The sequence below is a fragment of the Fulmarus glacialis genome, unplaced genomic scaffold (assembly GCF_000690835.1).
Source record: "Fulmarus glacialis isolate BGI_N327 unplaced genomic scaffold, ASM69083v1 scaffold37993, whole genome shotgun sequence".
NCBI lineage: Eukaryota > Metazoa > Chordata > Aves > Procellariiformes > Procellariidae > Fulmarus > Fulmarus glacialis.
Window position 1 is genome coordinate 29,635 of NW_009201692.1, and position 19,485 is coordinate 49,119.

The 19,485-nt window shown below is 39.1% G+C and overlaps 1 protein-coding gene across 1 annotated transcript in view; it reads right to left on the minus strand.

Moving 5' to 3' along the window:
* The window catches only part of INO80 (INO80 complex subunit), a 58,159-nt gene that overhangs the window by 13,356 nt on the left and 25,318 nt on the right, over positions 1-19,485 (minus strand). The window contains 4 exon segments of the mRNA XM_009574027.1: positions 2,773-2,900; positions 8,590-8,815; positions 13,815-13,955; positions 19,458-19,485. The exon segment at positions 19,458-19,485 is cut by the window's right edge and continues 17 nt beyond it. Of these exon segments, the coding sequence (XP_009572322.1) occupies positions 2,773-2,900; positions 8,590-8,815; positions 13,815-13,955; positions 19,458-19,485 (523 nt within the window).

The following is a 19,485-nucleotide window of genomic DNA, read 5'->3' on the forward strand; positions in this document are numbered from 1 at the left end:
CCATTGCAACTTATACTAGACTTGTCAGCAGTTTATGCTTTGATCACTCGCAGAAATGGCACGCTTTTAGCTAAAAAAAAAAAAAAAAAAAAAAAAAAAGCCCTTTGAGGGTGATGGCAAAGAAACAATTTAAGTAGTAATATACCAGGTCTCTACTGTAATTGTGGAAGGCACTTGATGACTGCTCATTTTTCTAGTTCCCACAAGGAGTGATGGGGTGGGGGAAGCCTCATAGGGAGGCTTTAATGTCATATAGAGATACTTATACTAGACCTGCTTGAAAACTCTACCTGCCGATCTTGTTTAGTGTAAGGGGTAACCAAGCCACCAGAAGTATCAATCTAGGAAAAATAATGAAAGTGGCCCTGGCAACAGAGTACCTATACAGGAAACGAACAACACAAAACGACTCGAGTATGTAAGAATGCAGCGCCGTTAAAGCCAGTGCTCTTCTGGGCTTCCACACTGATAATTTCTCAAAAACTATGTATGTTTTCCCTTCCTGTTATTTCATAGTCCAAATTGAGTACTCTTATGTTTTAAGACAACTAATAAACTTTTGGTAGAATATAACTAAGACATTTTAATTCATGCAGAATATAATTTGACCCCTCTCATCACATGAATGCAATGTAATTCCCACTGAAATCATGGACAATTACTCTTCCATATAGGAGAAGGCAATCACATTGAGAAAAACAAAAAAATAATCTTAAGAAGTATGAAATACATATCTGCATGAAGTAACAGTACTGAAATTATACTTTATCCCCTTCTGTTGAAAGAAAATAATTTTCCTCTTCGTATTTATATCTGCCATTTTATAATGGCTGAATTAAGCAGCTGTTCTTCAGCTGAAGGTAAATCAAACAAACATGGTTTTATAACTTTGTAAACAATGTGTTTTGTGCTCTCTGCCCTGCGTAGATGAGATGGGTATGTTATCATAGCAGTTACACTGACACAGTTAAAATACTGTTAAAAGAAATAGGACATGTTATGTTCTTTCATATTCAAGTAGGCAAAGGGGATGTATTTTGATATCTCAGGTCAGGAAAAAAAAAAGTATCTACTGCTTTTGCAAGGATCTTCTTACAAACGGAGTCCTTACTTGATTTTTAGCTTGCTTAACTCCAGCTTCTGCTACATGGGTGGGGAGAAGGAAAAACAGAGGACTTGGTAGGTGGCTTATTTGGGTAATAAAACCCAACAAGTAAAGTTGAGCTTTTAAGAGGTGGAATAGAAAAATGGTGGGCTCCCAAGCCTTTAAAATGGAATGCTAACAGAAAAGACAGAAGCACTGAACACTCAGCTTTATGAGCTTCATGGCGTAATGCAGGGTGTCAACAAACCTGCACCATGTCTAATGTTTGCCAAAAAAAGAGGCATAGGAAGCAATGCTGGGCAAAGAGCCAAAACACAGAATTGCAACCATGCAAGTTCTGTTTTTCCTCACAGCAGCAAAACCAAAATTCAGCTTGTGATTTGTTATTGAACTATTAACTGCTGACCTTAAAATGCACTCCTGCTCACACAGGACTCGTGATTCAGGCAGCCACTGATTCAGGCTTCTCACTTTTTCTCTTCACTTCATTGTGGAGAAGACAGTATCCCATGTCAAACACTGCTGAGGGAGCCCATGTACACCTAGGACTAATGGCTGAAGGATCACAGGATCTTGATGTTTTAGCAGTACTGAAATTATACTGCCAAATGCAAGTATTTTCCCACCTACTATGTATTCACAGTCAGAAAACTTTATCAGGATTGCCTCTTTGAAACTAACGCACATCAAGTCTCCTATTTTCTTACTCAGAATTAGATAGTCATAAAAGTTATTGCTACTAATCCTTCAATGATAAGGGATAGAGGCGTTGTGACACAAGAGACTCCTTTTTTCAGCCGAAAACTCAAACTTTGCTGTCTTCAACAGAAGCCCAGAGACATAAAAGTATTTATTTCTAAGCATTTTAAGTATTACCAATAGGAAACCAAATTAATAGTTCTCCTACTAATGTCTCTTCAGACATTTGGTGGCATGGTTGCTAACTGATTTTGTTTTTTATTCTTCTGAGGCAGACTGACTGTATTTAACGAGTAATGACTTAATTCCTAATTTCTTTCCTATCGTATATGCCAGAGAACTTCTCATCATTAATGTCTACCAAACTTCTGCCCAGGAATAAGATGATAGAGGGAAACAGTAAAAATCTGAAATTACAAGCAACATAAACAATGTAAAATTAATCGCTGTTTTCCCTCTTCTTTCCAATAATTCATGGGCATCAAATGATAATAGAAGAAAGCAGTTCAAAACCAGCAGAAGAGGATAATTAAGCCATGCAACCCCTTGCCATAGGGCAGCGCAAATGACAAAAATTTACAAAGACTCAAGATGCAACTGAACAACTTCATGGAAGAAGAATCCATTTAGGATCACTGAATATACAGAAGGCACATCTGGCTCAGAAAGCCCTTGAGCTGCAACCTGCTGGACACTGAGAGACTAATAGAGAAGTATCACCATTCTTTTACATTTTCCCCATACCATCTGCTGTTGTACACTGGTGGAAGCAAGACACTAGGCTGGACCTTAGGTCTAACTTTGTACGGCAGCTCTTATATCCTCATATTAATGCATTTACTGGGTATCCTTCAGCATAATAATTTTACGTCAGGTTTGCTGCATCCAAGTTATAGTATTTTCTCCAAAACATTGTTGCTAAATCTGCATCTTCAGAATTTGTCTTCTGTAGGCTATAGCTCTCCTACCTCCAGTAAGTCAATCATTCGCGTCATCTGGGAGTAGATGAGAACTCTGTGTCCTTGAGATTTCAGCCGTGTCAAGAGAAGATCAAGAGCATGAAGTTTTCCACTGTCAGTGATCAGACTCTCTTTGTCTAAAAAGAAATGGAAGAAAAGCAGGTAACTAATAAAGCCAAAACAGCTACATGCAACAAGTTAACTTTAAGTTTTCCTAGCACTTCACTGCATTATAATCCCTAAAGTAACGAGTTGTGATGGAAGAAACTGCAACATCCCTTCTGGCTGACACTTGCAATCACACTGCTAACAATAACTTTTGTTTGCTGGGACGGGTGTATATGAATATACCCACTTGGCAAAACCTCATCACAGATTGATCTCCTCACGAGTATGGACTCAATCCTTTTTTGGACAGCCATTTCCCTCATCTAAGGATTCATTCTGACCAGATCAACAACCACAACATGCCTTGACAGTTGAAGAAATTTTTCTCCACTTCACACGTTAAAATGCTGTCCTTTGGACACTTGCTGCTACCTGCTGCTGAGCTTTAGACTTATCCTCCACAGATCTACTTTCAAGATCAAACCCCTCACCAACATGGAAAGTGAAGAACAGTTCTCTAGGTCACTATAAAAATAACAGCCCCTTCACAGCATTGCCTTAACTTCTCTTTTTCTTCCCTGCCCTCCGCTTTTTGGGTTGGGGTTTTTTTTTGTTTAAGAAATGTTTCCAGATGGCAATCTTCTAAGTCATTTCAGATTTTATACTTCACGTCCTCTCTCTTTCAGCACTGCTCATGAAGTATTTTTCAGGAAGGAGATCTTCCTGTTTGTACATTCTGTACATAAACTTCAGTAAACAATACATTGCTGTTGAAAGAGGATGAAGAGAAATTTTCTTCCAAAAAAATTATCTGTTGGAAAGGCCACTGATGATTCTTTATTCTTTGGGACATCTGAATTTAGGTTTACAGCCAAAACGGAAAGTTGGCAACTGCAGATGGTGTAGGCTAGTACAGAACCCAAATATTTTTGACATGTTTAGCAGGTACTATTCTCTAACATCTAGCAGGTAACACTTCTGCAGGCTTCTTGTTGCACAGAATGAATTAACTGATGGGCTGAAGAAAATCCAGCTTTCTGTAAGGCAATTAACTGTCTTGCACAATATTCAGATTCAAAAAAAAGGTATATACAAAAATTAATTTACTCATCTGAGCACCATGCATTTTAATATAGCTAAAACCAAGTTCATACTAGTGGAACAGAGGAGTACAGATCACACAACAGCACTCCTAAAAACAGCACTCCTAAAAACATCTTATGAGCACGGCAGGCAACACAGTCCATGAGTGCCCAAGTGCAGCGATGTGGCACAGAGGGCTAAGTTTGATTCTTGCATGTGCAACCAGGGGTCTGCTGACACGTAATTCAAAAGATCATTTTGAAATAACATGCCTAGCTTTAGTACGCCTTTCAGAAAGGTTGTAAACACCAGAAAGTGTTCAGGAAAAATCTCCAAGATTTCAGTGTGTTAAAAAACTTTTCCTGCAGTGAGGGAGTTCAGAAACTTGATCCATTTCAATTTTTCAAAGAGCAATTGGCACTACTCAAGGTTCTTCTTTTGGACAAAGGTTTTTAACAACAGAAGAGAACTTTATACTAGCAGAGAAAGGCGCAGTATACAGTGACTTGTTAAAATTGTAAAAACAAGGCATGCTTCCCTCTTATCCTTCCAATAGTGAGGAAAAACTAGTCAGCAACACTTTTACCCAGAAACATGGTGGATTCCTCATCACTTTAGTATTTCAATCAAGATCTCTTTCAAAAATATCCTTTAGCTTAAATATAAATAATGGACTTGATGCTGGAATTAGTAGGATCTACATTAGGACATCAGAAGATGCTGCCAACAGTCCTGCTTTCTGCAATTCAAAAAATTGCGAGTTGTCAATGCCGCTTAAAATTATTAGCTATTACATTTGCGCTATAAGCCAATGCTGTGAACGCTCTCTCCTCTGGTAAGTTTAGAGCCATGCTCCTGCAATTCACTAGCTAAGAATCCAAGACAAGAGAGCTGTGCTCTTTCTTGCTTGTCTGCCTATCTAGGTAGTCACTCTTTTTCTCCAATTTGCTCTCCCTTTTGACGGTGATCTTGTTGCTTTCCCAGGAGCAAGTGCCACATCATTGCCTGAGTTGCTAGCAACTACCCTAGGGAATCCATCAACTGGAGAGCCAAGCCAAGGAGATACTCTAAGGAAAACTCAAGACCACAGCTCAGGCTGGCATTTAAGTGCAATATAATGTATAATGATGCACTCATCTCTAGAACAGAACTTGGTCTCAATTACATACAAATAGTTAATACTTTCATGCATTTCATGCAAGGAAAACCAAACTTGGAACTTAGGCAATTAAGTAAAAATGGAAATGACCTATGGTTATTTGGTTTTAAAATACATCTATGTAAATCAAAAACTCTGCACAGTAGGAATGTTTACTCTTTATACAAAATGTTATTCTTTCCTTTAAATCCATACAGCCATGACATTCTGCTTTTATCCTAATTGGTCAGCTTGCTATTTCAGAACGAATTAAATTGAGTGAAGCAACATGAAAAGTCTAGATATACATGACAAACTAATATGATTATTAACCAAAAGTCATCTGACTGGAAGGAAGCTGAGAGAACAAACAGGGTCTGTTCAAAAGTCAATCTCGACTGACTCAGATTAACACATTAGCAAGTTTCCAAAAGCAAAATGCATGAATAGGTAGAATTAAGTTTTGGTAACTGGAAATGATGCGCGTCCTTTGCTGCTGGCTCCTTAGTCTCCATTGTGTAAGTTACTATTTTTAAATAGCAATAAAATGCAAATTACAAGTAAAGAACGTATTGCAGATGGTCTTACACTCTGAAAAGTTAGCAAGTTGCTAACAGTTCATAATTTGTCCAATACCTTAGCATCAGAGCAGACTGCGCTGCTGAGAAAGTTGGGCATTTTTTAGGAAAGAAAAACAGAACTAACAAAAAAAGATTTTTCATCTCTGGAAGAGAAAACCATTTGACTTTAACCTGGCATCTTTAAGTGTGCTATCTTGATACCATTGTGTTTTCCAAGATCAAGTATTTTTGCATGCTTAAAGTCTGCCACCTAGTGCTTCAAAAGACAAATTCTGGAAAGCGGTAACAGAAAACATACTTCTTTATTCATGTCATCTTCAAAAAAAATCATAATTATTCAAAAGAGAAAAAAAAAAGTGTCTTCCACCTCTAGTTTCTCTCACTTCTATTTCTCATTCCCTTTTACTTTGGGGGAAGAAAAAGGTGGTTTGTTTCTTTTTTAAATGGGATTTTCAAAATTTGCAATTCTACATTTTCCATTTTTGATGATTGGTGAAAACTTCCAATGATGATGTCTTTGGATTTTTTTTCTTTTTTAATTTAATTTTTTTTTTCATAGTATCAAAGGAACTTTTTTAAGCCAGTCAGGAGATAGAGATCCTGGAGTCCACATCAAAAAACTCTCCCTAGGACGCAGTTTTTGGGTTCTTCAGCACTGCATGAAATAAACAAGAAAAGAGAACCAGACCAAAAAGAAAGTAACTGTAAAATCACATTGTATGGCTTTCAGTCTGGAAAAAAAAAGTCTCTGCCTCCAGCCACACAGGGGTATGGACATAAATTATCTGCGAAGGGATACAGTGGGATCCTATGGCCTGGGAAAAATAGTCACAAATGATTATGACTCAAAATAACCCCAGTCAGGAGCTCTGGCCGATGACTGTAGCTCGGCTCACTGCTCTCTGGAGAATGAGAAAAAGTGCCTCTGGATTTGCAAAAAGCAGAGGAAAGAGAGATAAAGTCTGGGTTCCAGTTGACACCCCTGGTTCCCCTCCCGAGAGTCTGCACGGCACAATAGGGTCAGTGAGGAGCTAGCTGGCTCTCACAGTAAACAGCCAGTGAGGCCGGTGCTTTTTATCGATGCTAAAAGGACTCAGACACTTCCTGCCATTTAATCCAGGACCATTTTTCTTTCAAAGAACAGGAAAAGCCTCAAGAGATTCCCACAGTGATCGCAGCTGAGCCTGCTGCCAGGGTACTGGGAACACCGAGTCTGGGAGAGGATAGATCAGGGTTAGGAGAGAGAGGTATCCCCTTTTCTTCTTGTCACCTATTTAGTGCAGACCCTCACACCTACTGTTCCATTTGACACTTGCTAGACTTCAGCCCTGTAAATGGCTCCTTCAGCACATCAGTCACCTTCTGCAATGCACTGTGCCTGCTCCTGCACGTATAAACACAGCTGTCCTGTTGTGGTATGTGCCCTCTCCTCTTAGAATAAGTTTAGGTTTGAATGCTACTTTCCACCTAATTAAAACACAGCTGTACGAAACTACTTTTTTTTAAATCCACTTCTAGCTCCAACACCTCCTAAATTAAGCCAGCTTTACATAACACACTCATCCCAACCACCTTCTCAACCAAATTCTTCGTTGTGCTTTGACAACAATTTGCCTAACCTTGCACCTATTCACGCGCTCCTGGAAGCTTCTTGTACCCCATCTTTATTCCTCTACAAATCGTTGCTGATGACAAAGTCATCAGCTTAAAATGGAAGTCTTTTCAAGAGACTACAGCCCTCTCTCTGTTCTACATTGGCTACTTCATTTCTCTAGCCATGCCTTCTCCCTTAATTTATTCCTTTACTATTTCCTTCCTTTCTGCTACAGCAATTCATTTTCTGTTTCCAAATAACTGATAAATAATTCAATGAATTCCTGAAGAAACTATAAAAATCATCAGCTATCATCGAACACTAATCTAGTGCAAGCTCATGAAAAATGGTTTCTCCATTACATAGGAACAAACATGTGCTTCAAATGACTCCAAGTACTTAGGAGGTACCTTCTTAAACCGGACTGTAACAAGCAAAAGGCCATTTTCCTTTTACTGTACTAACTTCCCCTGCCAAACATCCTTGACCCAAAAGGGTCTGGGAATAACTTAGCATCTGGCAGCGTAAGCTGTTTTTCCTCTTGGTTATCTCTCAGATCTCTAGTACTTTCTGCAGAACTCTGCTCACTGCTCAGGACCATCTTCTGACAGCTAGAGTGTGTCCAGCCCATGAAAGTCACTGCAGTATTGGCAATCAAATTCTAGCAAATCTTGGATTACTTTAGTCTAATTCTAGGAAAAAAATAAAGTGCATTTACTTCACTAATACACTGGTACCTTTTTCCCACTTTATCAGGAAATATGAAAAAGTCTTCTTTATTCCAATTGAAACTCAGTAAATCCCTCATGCCTTGTTTTCCAGGCCAATTTCTTCTGAACTTGGTCCCCAAACCCGTCCTTCTCATGGTTGACTGCTACAGGTAATGCTTATCCTTTCACTAAGAAGACCAACGAAAGATCTCTTAGGTCAGTATGAAGGTCTTCCAACATGCTAGGAGGCAAGGTATGACTGTTACTTTTCCTGTAATCTTCCTATCTCCAAAATAGTATTTGGTTGTGAGAGTAGACTGTGCTTTAGTAAGCAAATCCATCTCTTTACCGTCATTTGGAGGGCTGACATGCTAAGAGAGGTTTGTAAGCATTAGAAAAGTTTGTATCAGGCTTGTTCAGTATCCATCGGCAGCTTTACTCCTGACAGAGGATGTATTTCAAGATACCAGGGTTAACTTTAACTCAGGAGGAAAAATAAACACACAAGCACCCCCACCCCCTCAAAAAGCACCATAACCAAGCATAATTACCACCAAAGAGCAGATGTCCTTATTTATCTCATCTCCGTTCCATGACAATCTCCAAACCTACCTGGTATCCTGATAAAAGACCAGCCGTTCTGAGGCCTGATCCCTAATAGTCCTCCTGGATACTCTGGGAAGAACTGGGAGCATTGCTTCAGCCAGTCAGCTGCTAGCTCAGGGGCTCCATTGAGTACACACTGCTTTGCTTCAAGACTTCCTCCTTCCTTTAGTGCCCTGCGCTCGTATTCCGCACTTCGGTCATTGCAGTAGAACTCCAGTGGCACAGCTGTTACCTACAAGTAAAATAATAATCAATACTCTTGTTCAGATTTCCCCTCATCCCCAAATCCCCAGATCAGGTACCTTCCCACAGGATCAAATCATTACTGACACGTACAAATGGAAAACAATCTTAGGCTGGGCTTAAAATAAGCAAAGATGCAACATCTCCCCACACCACAAAAAAAGTCCTATGAACAACCAGGCACGGACTATTTGCTTTTTGATAAACAATGCCTTGTGCCAACTGCTATACAACTGAGCAAAGCTGAGAGCAAAAGAATAATATCCTTGCTGCACCTCTCATTTTGCCTATATTCCTTTTTTTTTTTATTTTATTTTTGCCCTTCACAATCAAGTAGTTACCTAGCAGATATTTAGATATTGTCCCTAACAGAAATTCATGTGATAATTTAAAATTAGGAAGATACATAAATTAGAAAGGAAAAAAATGAACAGGAAAACAGCCCCGTTTTGGAACAGCACGTTTCTTGGGCTTGACAGCCGATTTGAACAGAAGTGGGCCACAGAAATGGTGCAAGTGAGCACAGGATGATCATCTTTTTTTTCTGGCCATGCTATGAATCCCTTGCCCTATTACCTGCTTCAGTACATACAACACAGCTGGACAGACCAGTGTTGCAAACACGGGAACTCTGATTTCATGCCATGCGAGCTATTCTGGAATGGCTCCATCACTTTAACTCCCCCTGCTCTGCCCCATCCACCCAAATCTGGACAGAGAACGGAAGGTCCACGTTAGCCAAACAGCTATATGCCCAATGGCTGTGAGGTCCTCGAGTAAAGAGCTCATTCCAGCAGACAAGGCTGTCCTTTATACAATCTATAGCTTTCTCTTATCTCTCCCTTACCAGGGTAAGGGACAACTTCAAGAGACTGAAGTAATAAAAACCAAAAGCATTAACTGAGCCATGGCGCACACCAGGACAGCCTACTCTGCTGGGTTTTTCTTTAGATACTTCACCAAGAGTTAAACCATATGATCCAAAGCAAATACAACAATTACAACACTTTCACACAAATATAAACACACAACAATTCACTATCTAGCACAAGAATCTTTCCAATAAAATGCAGATCGCCAACTTCTTCCTACCTTTTCTGAATATAAGTCTGTTCTAGGCCAACATTCTGAGGTGTTTCCAAAACCTATTTATATCCAAGTTTACAACAAAAAGCTAGTAGAAACTTTCACATACTATCTAGAGACTTAATAATGTGTTGTAAAGTCATCTAAAAATGAAACTAAAATTTAATATTAGACAATTAACCTTACAGTGTGGGCTTATAACAGAGAAAAGTTATACATTTGCAATGCTTTGTAGGTTTCTTCACCAATATAGGAAGCAAATATCTCATTACTCTAGAATCCATTGTTGCTTTTTATTTAAAAAAAAAAATCATCCGTGTAAATTCATTTAAGTTAAAAACATTGTCATGAATCTAACACTGTGCAAAATGACATTACCTATGGGACTATGAAAAGCAATGTAACAAATAAAAATGAACACAAAGGAAATCAAACTTGTGAAAGTTTTCACATTTTAAAAAAGGAGGCAGAGTTGCATAGGAAGAAACAGTACGGGAGTCTGTAGGGTTTGATGATGAACAGTAAGCAGTGGAGTTTCTGGAGAATTCAGTAGGGGCGGGAATTAGTGTGATAATGGGACAACTGAAACATGAAACACAGTAAAAGAATTATCTTTGTATTGCAGATAAAAAGCTTTTATGTATTTGAAGGGGTTTTCATTTTTTGTTCCAGCCTACTCTAGTGTGACATAATTATCTGCTACATATGGAGAATAATATATATATAAAAAACATTTTATCATGCAGATGAAAATATTTTAACGGCTTAACTAAATGGTAAGCAATAAAGTAGTTTAAATATCCACAGTTTAAAACATTGTACTTTCGAATTGTAACGTGAAGGGAGCAACCCATACCTCAGGACAAACTCCCTGGTATCGTAGATGCTGGCTGCTACTCTCTGAACATTTACCAGCTAACTCAAAGTAAAAGGTATTAAGCAAGATCTTCTGGGTGGAAGCCTGTGGTCCACTCCTGTTTTACAGGAGCTCTTCTTATAGGAATAAATTCACCTCACAAACAAGACACTTCTCTTTGCAAGGGCCAAACAATTGTTTAAACAGATTTATGAGCACAATTACAGTACATATCCCAATGAAACCAAAAAAGCATACAAAATCTTAGCAATAATGCTAAAGCCATTGTTTTACAAGATGCCAAGAGCTATTTTTAAACCAGACTGGCTTACAGGTCTATATACACAGCCACATGAAACACTGCAAAGTGAAAGGGACTGTACTAAGACTTTGTACACATTTCTACTACTTAAAAGATACTGTTGGAGCCGATGCTATCTTGTACTGCCATCTGCAGTCAAAGCATAGGACTGACTTTTGTGGGAGAGGGCAAAACCTCTCAATTAAAAATGCAAGCAAGTCTTGTTGCCTGAACACTGATGTACACCGCAAACGATGGTACAGACTTAGGTTGTTTAAGGGACACTATTAACCATGACATTTCAGTTTGTATTTCTACACTGGATAGAGTGGAACAAATACTCTTTCAAGCACAGACAACTTGTCATATTTATTTGCAGGATACCTAGGATAGGCAGCCACTACACACAAAACAGAGCAGACTAATTTCTGACACAGAAACGTGGCTTAGCTACTGAAATCAATGTGGCGATCCGTACACTAGGATTTTTAAAAGAAAAGCAAAGTCACACCACAAAATTCTACAAGCTACGTTTCAGTAATACCTCACCTAAAGGAAGAGCTAGTAGGAGACAATCTTGAGACGAACTCTGTGTGTGCCTCAGTGCAATTTCTACATTAACAAGAACTAATCTTCCCATGTAGCCTGTGTAACGCTGACTGACATCTGAGGACATAAGACTATCTTTACCGTCAGCTCCACACTTTTTAAAATGCATACACACACTTCTAAGGTAAAGCTCTGCATCTTTTACATGGCCTTACAAGAAAAACCAACACATTTCTGAAACAGATCAAAAAAATCTTCCATTCAAGCTTGTTCATGCTCCTCCTCTCTCCTTTTTGTCATGGGGTAGTTTAAGTTTTTTTTCCCAGGTTTGTTTTTGTGGTTTTACTTGTAACAAAATGTAGGTTAGTCCTTAGTACTAAACCCTCCTATGTCAACACATCATTGTCAAATTGATTGAATGTAACAGTCATAGTTCAGAAATACATCAAAAAATAGCGATAGGGATATATGAATGCATTGCCACCTCAAATTCAATAACTTAGTTTAGTTAAGGTAATTGTTAAATTTCTTCCTGCATTTATCTCCATGCAAAGTTAACTTTTCAGATGTTGTGAGGTGCCCAAAACCACTTCTCACCACAATACCTCTGACACACCGGGATCTGTTGAAACTAAACCAAACAATATTACTCTAAACTGAATTAATCAGCTTCTTAATGAGAATACAAGATCCATCCTCCAAGCTACTTTTTTTGTGATTGAGACCTATCTGTACTCAGGAAAATTGCCTGCATAGAAAGAGAACTACAACACTAACTCCCCCTCGCCAACCCATGCTGCTACATAAACATACGCTCCTATTTCTATCATTCGCTCCATTAACTTCCCAAAATGCATCACAGGTCAAACAACAACAGACGGCTATAGTTTCTGAGAACATATGTGCTCTTTCTGCTGTTTCAGGTCTTCGACACTCCTGCCAAAAGTTTCTAACAAGCGTAAAATTAAGTCTTTGTATTCCTAGAAGCAAAAAGCCATGCCTCCACTTAATCATTTTTATACACCAGCCAAGCCAAAACAAGTAAATTTTATTCACTAGAATAAATGTCAGATACGAGCTCTCCTCGCCTTCCCCTTCATATGTAGCCTTCTAAGCCCGTCTCCTCCCTTCCTGATGTAGGGGAAGTATTCAACGTATTCTTCATCCGTAATGCAAATTTAGGTACAAAGAGTGACAAATCAAAGGAATCTGAAGGAGAAGTGGTTTTCACAATTTACTCTCAGAATAACTGCTTGTTCTTGAACCAGGTAATACGTTATGATTGGGAGGTAATATGTGACTTCAAGAAGTTCAGTTGGATTCCTGGCCGCTAGAGCTGCAGGCACAGATGAATTCAGCTCGAGCAGCAGCATGTAAGTAATAAGCACAGAGTCCTACTTGCCATCCACCCTTCTCCAGATGCAAATCTATAATTGCACATGCGGCCCCATTTGATCAAGCAATAACATCAACAGTGACTGAAGAATGTAACATCTGGATGGTCTGATAATAAAAGTACATTTTGTCCAGCTTTGTCAAGATCCAACAAAATGGAATACAATAGCCATAGACTTACGAAGGTCTCTTGTGTCAGCCCAGGAAACTTCAGCTAAAGTAATTTCAAACTTCAGTTAATAGATGATGGACAACCCCGAGCAGTATCACACTTAATATCCAAAAGATTTACAAAATGCCAACTCGAGTAATCCTTACATATTGCAATTTGGTGTTTCCTTTTTGGAGCATAAGATGAGGCAATGAGAGAAAATGAACATCCTTTCCAAAAAAGCACTGCTGCTCCTCAGCCCCCTTTTGTCATCAGAGTTGACCAAACAATCACCCCATTCTGTTCATATCATACCTACATCTCCCCCTTAGATTATTGGGGAATAATCTACTTGACAAATCTCTTCTATAATTTTACTGCTTTTGGTATTAGGAGAGAAAGTGAAATCTACGTATCTCAGAATAACTCCTGTGGGCGCATCTTACAACTTTCCTTTTCCCTTCAGTACACATTACAGTCACTTCCCCTATGAAAAAACCCACTATTGAATACAGTAGCAAAAGGATATCCTCACAACAGTTTTACCCAACCAAAAGAAAGTAATAGATCATCCTGTTCCTAAGACACAATTCTAACAAGATATAAAACACAATAGAAAATACATGATTTACAACTTCGCTTGGACTTACCCGTGGACTGGCTATGCACAGGAAGGACGGCAGCTCAGTCACCTGGCAGCACCGTACGCATGAGGTAGCTGATCTCCTTCGATGTATGACATGATCTGAATAGCCGGTAACTGCTTTACAGTGGCTACTGAACACAAGGTTCTGAAAACAAAATTAAAATTAAGAAGTTACTACATCTATAAAGAAAAACTCCTCTTAAATCTTGTAACCACCCACGAGAAAGACAGACAAAGGACATTTACCAAATATTTCTCTTTGAAAAAGGAAACTCTACACATCTGCTGCAGTGACAACGTACAGGATCTTTATGCAATTATCAGAACATTCAAATCCTGAATTGCTTGAAATCAGAATAGCTCGTATCAATACTTGCCTTTACGCTCGTTGGAACCAGAAACAAGTTCTTCCTTCTTTGAACCTTTTGACCTTAGCTTTCCTAATGAAGTACGGGAATATTCTAGTAAGTCTGACCCCCAAGCTGTTCTGTAGCTACTCCTTTATGTATTCTGAAGTATGGGTAAAATGAAATTTGGCAGAGAAAAAATTAAGAATCTAACTGAGACTGAACTGGTATCTTTGGACTTTCATCTTTTACCACCTTTTCTTCCTCTCCTGTGCAAAATGGCTCTAAATTTTATCCTGAAGCCTTTCAAGGTGCTAGCATGGTTACTCACACACATGAATACACCCATGTGTAAAACCTGGAATTTGCCACAAGTGTATCAAAGTCCTTCTGATACAAAAAACCATATTGACTTAAAAGTGGGGGCACTGAGATGACACTGCAGTTTAAAGAAAGGAGAGCTCTGAAGATGCTCAACTCTATGCAGAAAAATAACAGAAAACTAAATTTTCTTTGCTTGCATCTGTTGTTATATGTTCTTTTTTATTGTAAATATCTGCATCAAACAATGAAATAAACAGCTTATAGACAAAGCCATTTTTGCTACTTAGTTTTAATTCTGACTCTTCTATATTCATAGCGACCAACTGTTTTATATTGTTATGTATATAATTGCTTCCTATGGTATGCAAAGCATTATTCTGCATACTATGGGAAACAAGCAACAAAAAAAGAAACGTTAAGAGGTATACCTCTCACTGCCATAGGATCACAGGATGTGCCCCCCTGACAATTCTAGCATTTCATTTCAGTAAAACGTAAACAGTATTTAAAGCTTTGGAATTGTTCTGCCCCAGTTCCTAATGCACCAAAATTAATTGCATGCTACTTTTCTTTTAAATAGCTTCCCAATTTTCTAAAATCCCAGCGTTTGAAGTTCTAAACATTAGGGTACATGACAGAAGCAGATACCTTGTATATCATGTCATATACTGGATATACGCATTCCTACATTATGTCAAAAAATGCTATAAAAAATCCACAGCAGTGGTCTATTATGGATCACGCGTTCTGCGCCCTTTCTATTTCCAGATGTAGATGCACTGGGCAAGATGCAGATGGCTAGCACATAAAATTTGGAACCTGCTGACACGGGAGAAAAATAGTCTTACTGTTACATACATGCTAGCACCACCTAATACAAACAGTCAATCCTAGCATGTAAGTGGGTCTTTCAGCAGCTACCAGTGTGACTTGTGGTCTGGAGCTGGCAAAAAGGAAGTTCATACTCTCTGACTGAACATCTGCTCCTCTATATAAAAGGTGAGAGCAGAAAGAGCTGACAATAGCCTTTCATTGCCACTCAGCAGGGCTAAAAAGCACAGGTCAAAGTTTGGGCCACACTGGATAATGTGAAGTGATCCCAAAACAGGCTCTTACTCAGCTGGCAATTCTTTATCCGTAATGCTAGCTTAAGCAACAACTGCTTCACATGTTCACTCCCGTCCCTGCAGAGCCCCTTCTTGTTCGCCTAGCTGTCTGTACTCATTAAGATGCCGATCAAGATGAAAACAAACCCTCCACTCCAAGTTAGTTTTGTGACCTGTTTCACCACCTGCTAAAACAGGCCACGTGCTGAAACAGCACAGTGGGCAACGCAAGGCTGGGAGTACATGGTTGCGGACCACGGATGCGAACGCTGGCTCACTCCTCTGAGGACCAGAAACGGTGGCAACAAAGCGCCAGAGCACTGCTGCTGGAAAGGGGGAGTCCCTTCTCATGACACAGTTGTGCCACTACTTGTGTTAGTTTTATCACCTGTCGCACCCCTCCACAAAAGTATTTAGCTACACAACTAATCAGAGAACAAATTCAACAGATAGGAAAATAGAAAGTTTTCTGCGGTCAGCTCATGCAGGGATGTGACAGCGCAAGCCCACATCAGCGGAGGCAGGATTCAACGGCGGGGAGTAACGAAAGGACAGCAAGGGTCAGAGAGGAAGAGTGACTTCTCTCAGCAACAGCAGGCTATAGATGGACTCAGAACAACGGCTTTTGCTCAAAGCTCCTGTCCTCCCCACCCCTGGCCCAGACACTGGGGGTACAGCTGATTTTGCGATGAGGAATCAGCATTCCATGCAGTCACAAAAGGTTTCCAGTAAGTCTTACAACAGCAAGCACTGGCATACTGATTGTGGCCTGATCGTCAGAGGGGTTCGTTAACTTTATTCCCAGGAAAGTGAGAGTACAAGAAATGGATAGAGAGGAAGCTAACAAACTGTAATTCCAAACCTATGCAAGTTTGTTACTTAATTCTCTTTTGGAAGCTAATACCAAAGCGCCATCAAAGATGGCTTTAGCCCCATTAGAAGTACCCAGGAAGAAACATACAGGAAAACTTCCAAGAACGTACCCAAAATAAGAGGAAAAAATTATTTTTGTGTACACACAGTATTAGAAGTAGGTCTTGTACACGGGCATCAACCTGGTTTTCAGTGCCATGCTTCCTGTGTACAAATTATGAACAGGTCACATAAGAAACACCCCCCTCCGAATCCCCTGACATACGCAGCCATTAAGTATTCATGAACAGAGCAGACACCAGATATAACAGGGGCAGCGGAAACCAGCTTCCCATCAGTCACATACATGGAAAAGACCAGGTAAGGTTACAGACCTGAACACAGCCACAGCTCTGAAATGGATCATGTACCTTGGTACAACAAAGCCAAGAACCGAAGAGGAGGATTGTTAAAAAATAAGAATGTAGACGTCTACTGCAACCATGCAATCCAAAGAAAGTGTCGAAAGAGGCTTTCCTATATTGCCAACAGAGCTGCATATAAATATGGGTGATTGCTACCAGAATCTTGAACTCATCAACACTCCTAATTTTTTTATAGAAAGAAAATTAGGAAAGCAAAGGAGAGAAGGGCTCATCTCAACAGATCAGATTTTATATTAATTTAAATCAATGTATATAAATTAACACACGTTGTGGAGGTGTGGAGTAAGGGGAATGAACAGACCTCACACTGCAAGGGATTTCTGTGTTTACATGAAGAAACTCTATCTTTAGACAAATTTTACCTCAGTTTCAGAAAGATCCATTAAAAATAAATGTGTTTTTTTTGTCTACTGACTTATTTTCATAGTTTGCCTCTTATATCGGAAATGCTGATCTGAGCAGTTAAGAAAAGCCTTTCCAGATTTATACCATTTCCTTTTTCCTCTGTTTCTCCCCCTCCTCACTCCCTACATGTTACTATCTTATGAAGCCCTAGAGGAAGCCTCAGGGAATTTTACACTGAAAGTTTCTCAAATTTGGGCTAAGATAAAAAAAGTGAGTTCGTTTTCACTCATGATGATGTGTGCTGCTAGAAGACAGGCATGTAAAGGGCAGTTTGTTTTTCAACTCTCCCTTTGGTTTCGAGCTTTTCTTTTTCTTTTTTTAAGATGTTCTATATGTAAGCTGTGCAAACAAAATTCTGCAAACATAGCTATTCTAAAGTGACTTTAGATGGTAATTTGTCTAACATGCAGGTTAGAAAACAGCTCTAAAGAATCTGTCACAACTGTAGGGCTAAACTTCCTTTAGATTTACTGGGGTTATCACAAATGTGCTGTATTGCACACACTGGTGAACTTTGCTCCTCAGCTTGCCGTTTTCTATGTAAAAGGTACTAGTGACACCAGTCACTAGTTACACACAGTCACAGCACTGGGACCCCCTGGGACACAAGTAATGACTTCCTCAAGGATCAGAAATTATTTGGAGAAACGAAATTATATGTTTAAGTCTTGCCAGGTTGTGGTACAGGTGGGTCTGTAGCCTATCCAAATGCTTTATATTTCATTGTTAATATTAAAACCTACGCGTGCATATTCCACATCTCATATTTAACACCTATAATGTTAACTCACCTTCTGTTCTTCAAGAAAATATAACGACTTTCATTTTAATATTTATACATGCTAACCCAAAGGCCATGTGAAAATCTAGACTGTCTTTCTACATATGTAAAAATGAATGCTACCTTCCGTAAGTGCATACAATTTCTGATACCATCATCTACTCCTTTACTGCAGCATTTATGACACCACCCAAGTTTTCCTTAACCATACCAATGAGAGGACAGAGCTACAGTAATAGTTTCAGAGATAAGCATTACACAGTCAGTATTCAAACAGCTGAACGTAATCCTAAAAAAACCTAACTGAAAACAAATCCAGAGAGCATAGACATTTTAGCAAGCTAGACATGGAAACACAGAATATTTAAACACCAGCACAGCCAGAGTTAACTGGCATACACTCTAAGTTGGCTTGCTCTTTGTTTGATAACTAGGAGGACTTATTTTGTTGGCTTTGCTGTTAACGCTGCAAAACATGACACCAAGCCCAAGCTTGGTTTCCTACTGCTTATGCGTCTTCAATTTCAACTTCCTCTACACGCTATTCAATTGAATTCTGGCTATCTCCTTTCCCCTTCCACACTCATGAACAGAAGCAATATTCCCTGGAGAAATTTGGCACGATCTCACTGTTTCAGAAAAGATTTTTGTACTGCATATCTGCTAACTGCCCTAAGATGCTTTCCTGACTCTATGCTAGCACTTTTGTGAACTTATTTCCCAGTGAAACGAATCAATGGAGCTATAACCTAACTCAGGATATCAACAGCAATTTAGTCATAAAAAGACAAAACCTTCACACACATCCCAGGCAAAAGATTAGAGAAAATGACCTTGCATTACACAGTAAGATGAACACATTCAGAGTCTACCACACAGCAGCAGAAGCAAATTTCAAAGTAGAAAGACACCATTGATAATGCTTGTCCACTAACTCTGAAACACTGCTAGGCTGAAGTCTCTGCTTTCCCCAGCTGCTGCAACAATGTATTGAATTTGAGAAGAAAAGAGTTGGTTTCAGTCAGAAAACAAGAATTTTACATGTAGAAAAACATTACAAACTCTTAAGCTTACCTGTAGAATCCATCCCTGACAAATCATGAGTGTAGTTCTGTTGCTTCAGTAATATTTTTAAGACTTCTAATTCAACTGATTAATTTTTTATAGCAAGTTTTGAAATGTATCACCACATGGGAGGAAGACAGCAGTCAAACCATTTTTCTGTTCAGCACTCTGAACTTTATTAACTATATCTAATAAACCAGATAATAAAGTCATCCTGTTTCCAAGTTTGCTTTCCTCTGTTTTATAAGGATAGAAAGGTTTTCATCATGTCTCACTCATGAGGATTTGCTACTGTCTCCACATCACAGAAATTTTGCTTACCTGCAGCAAAGTGCAGCTGTGCAAGGTA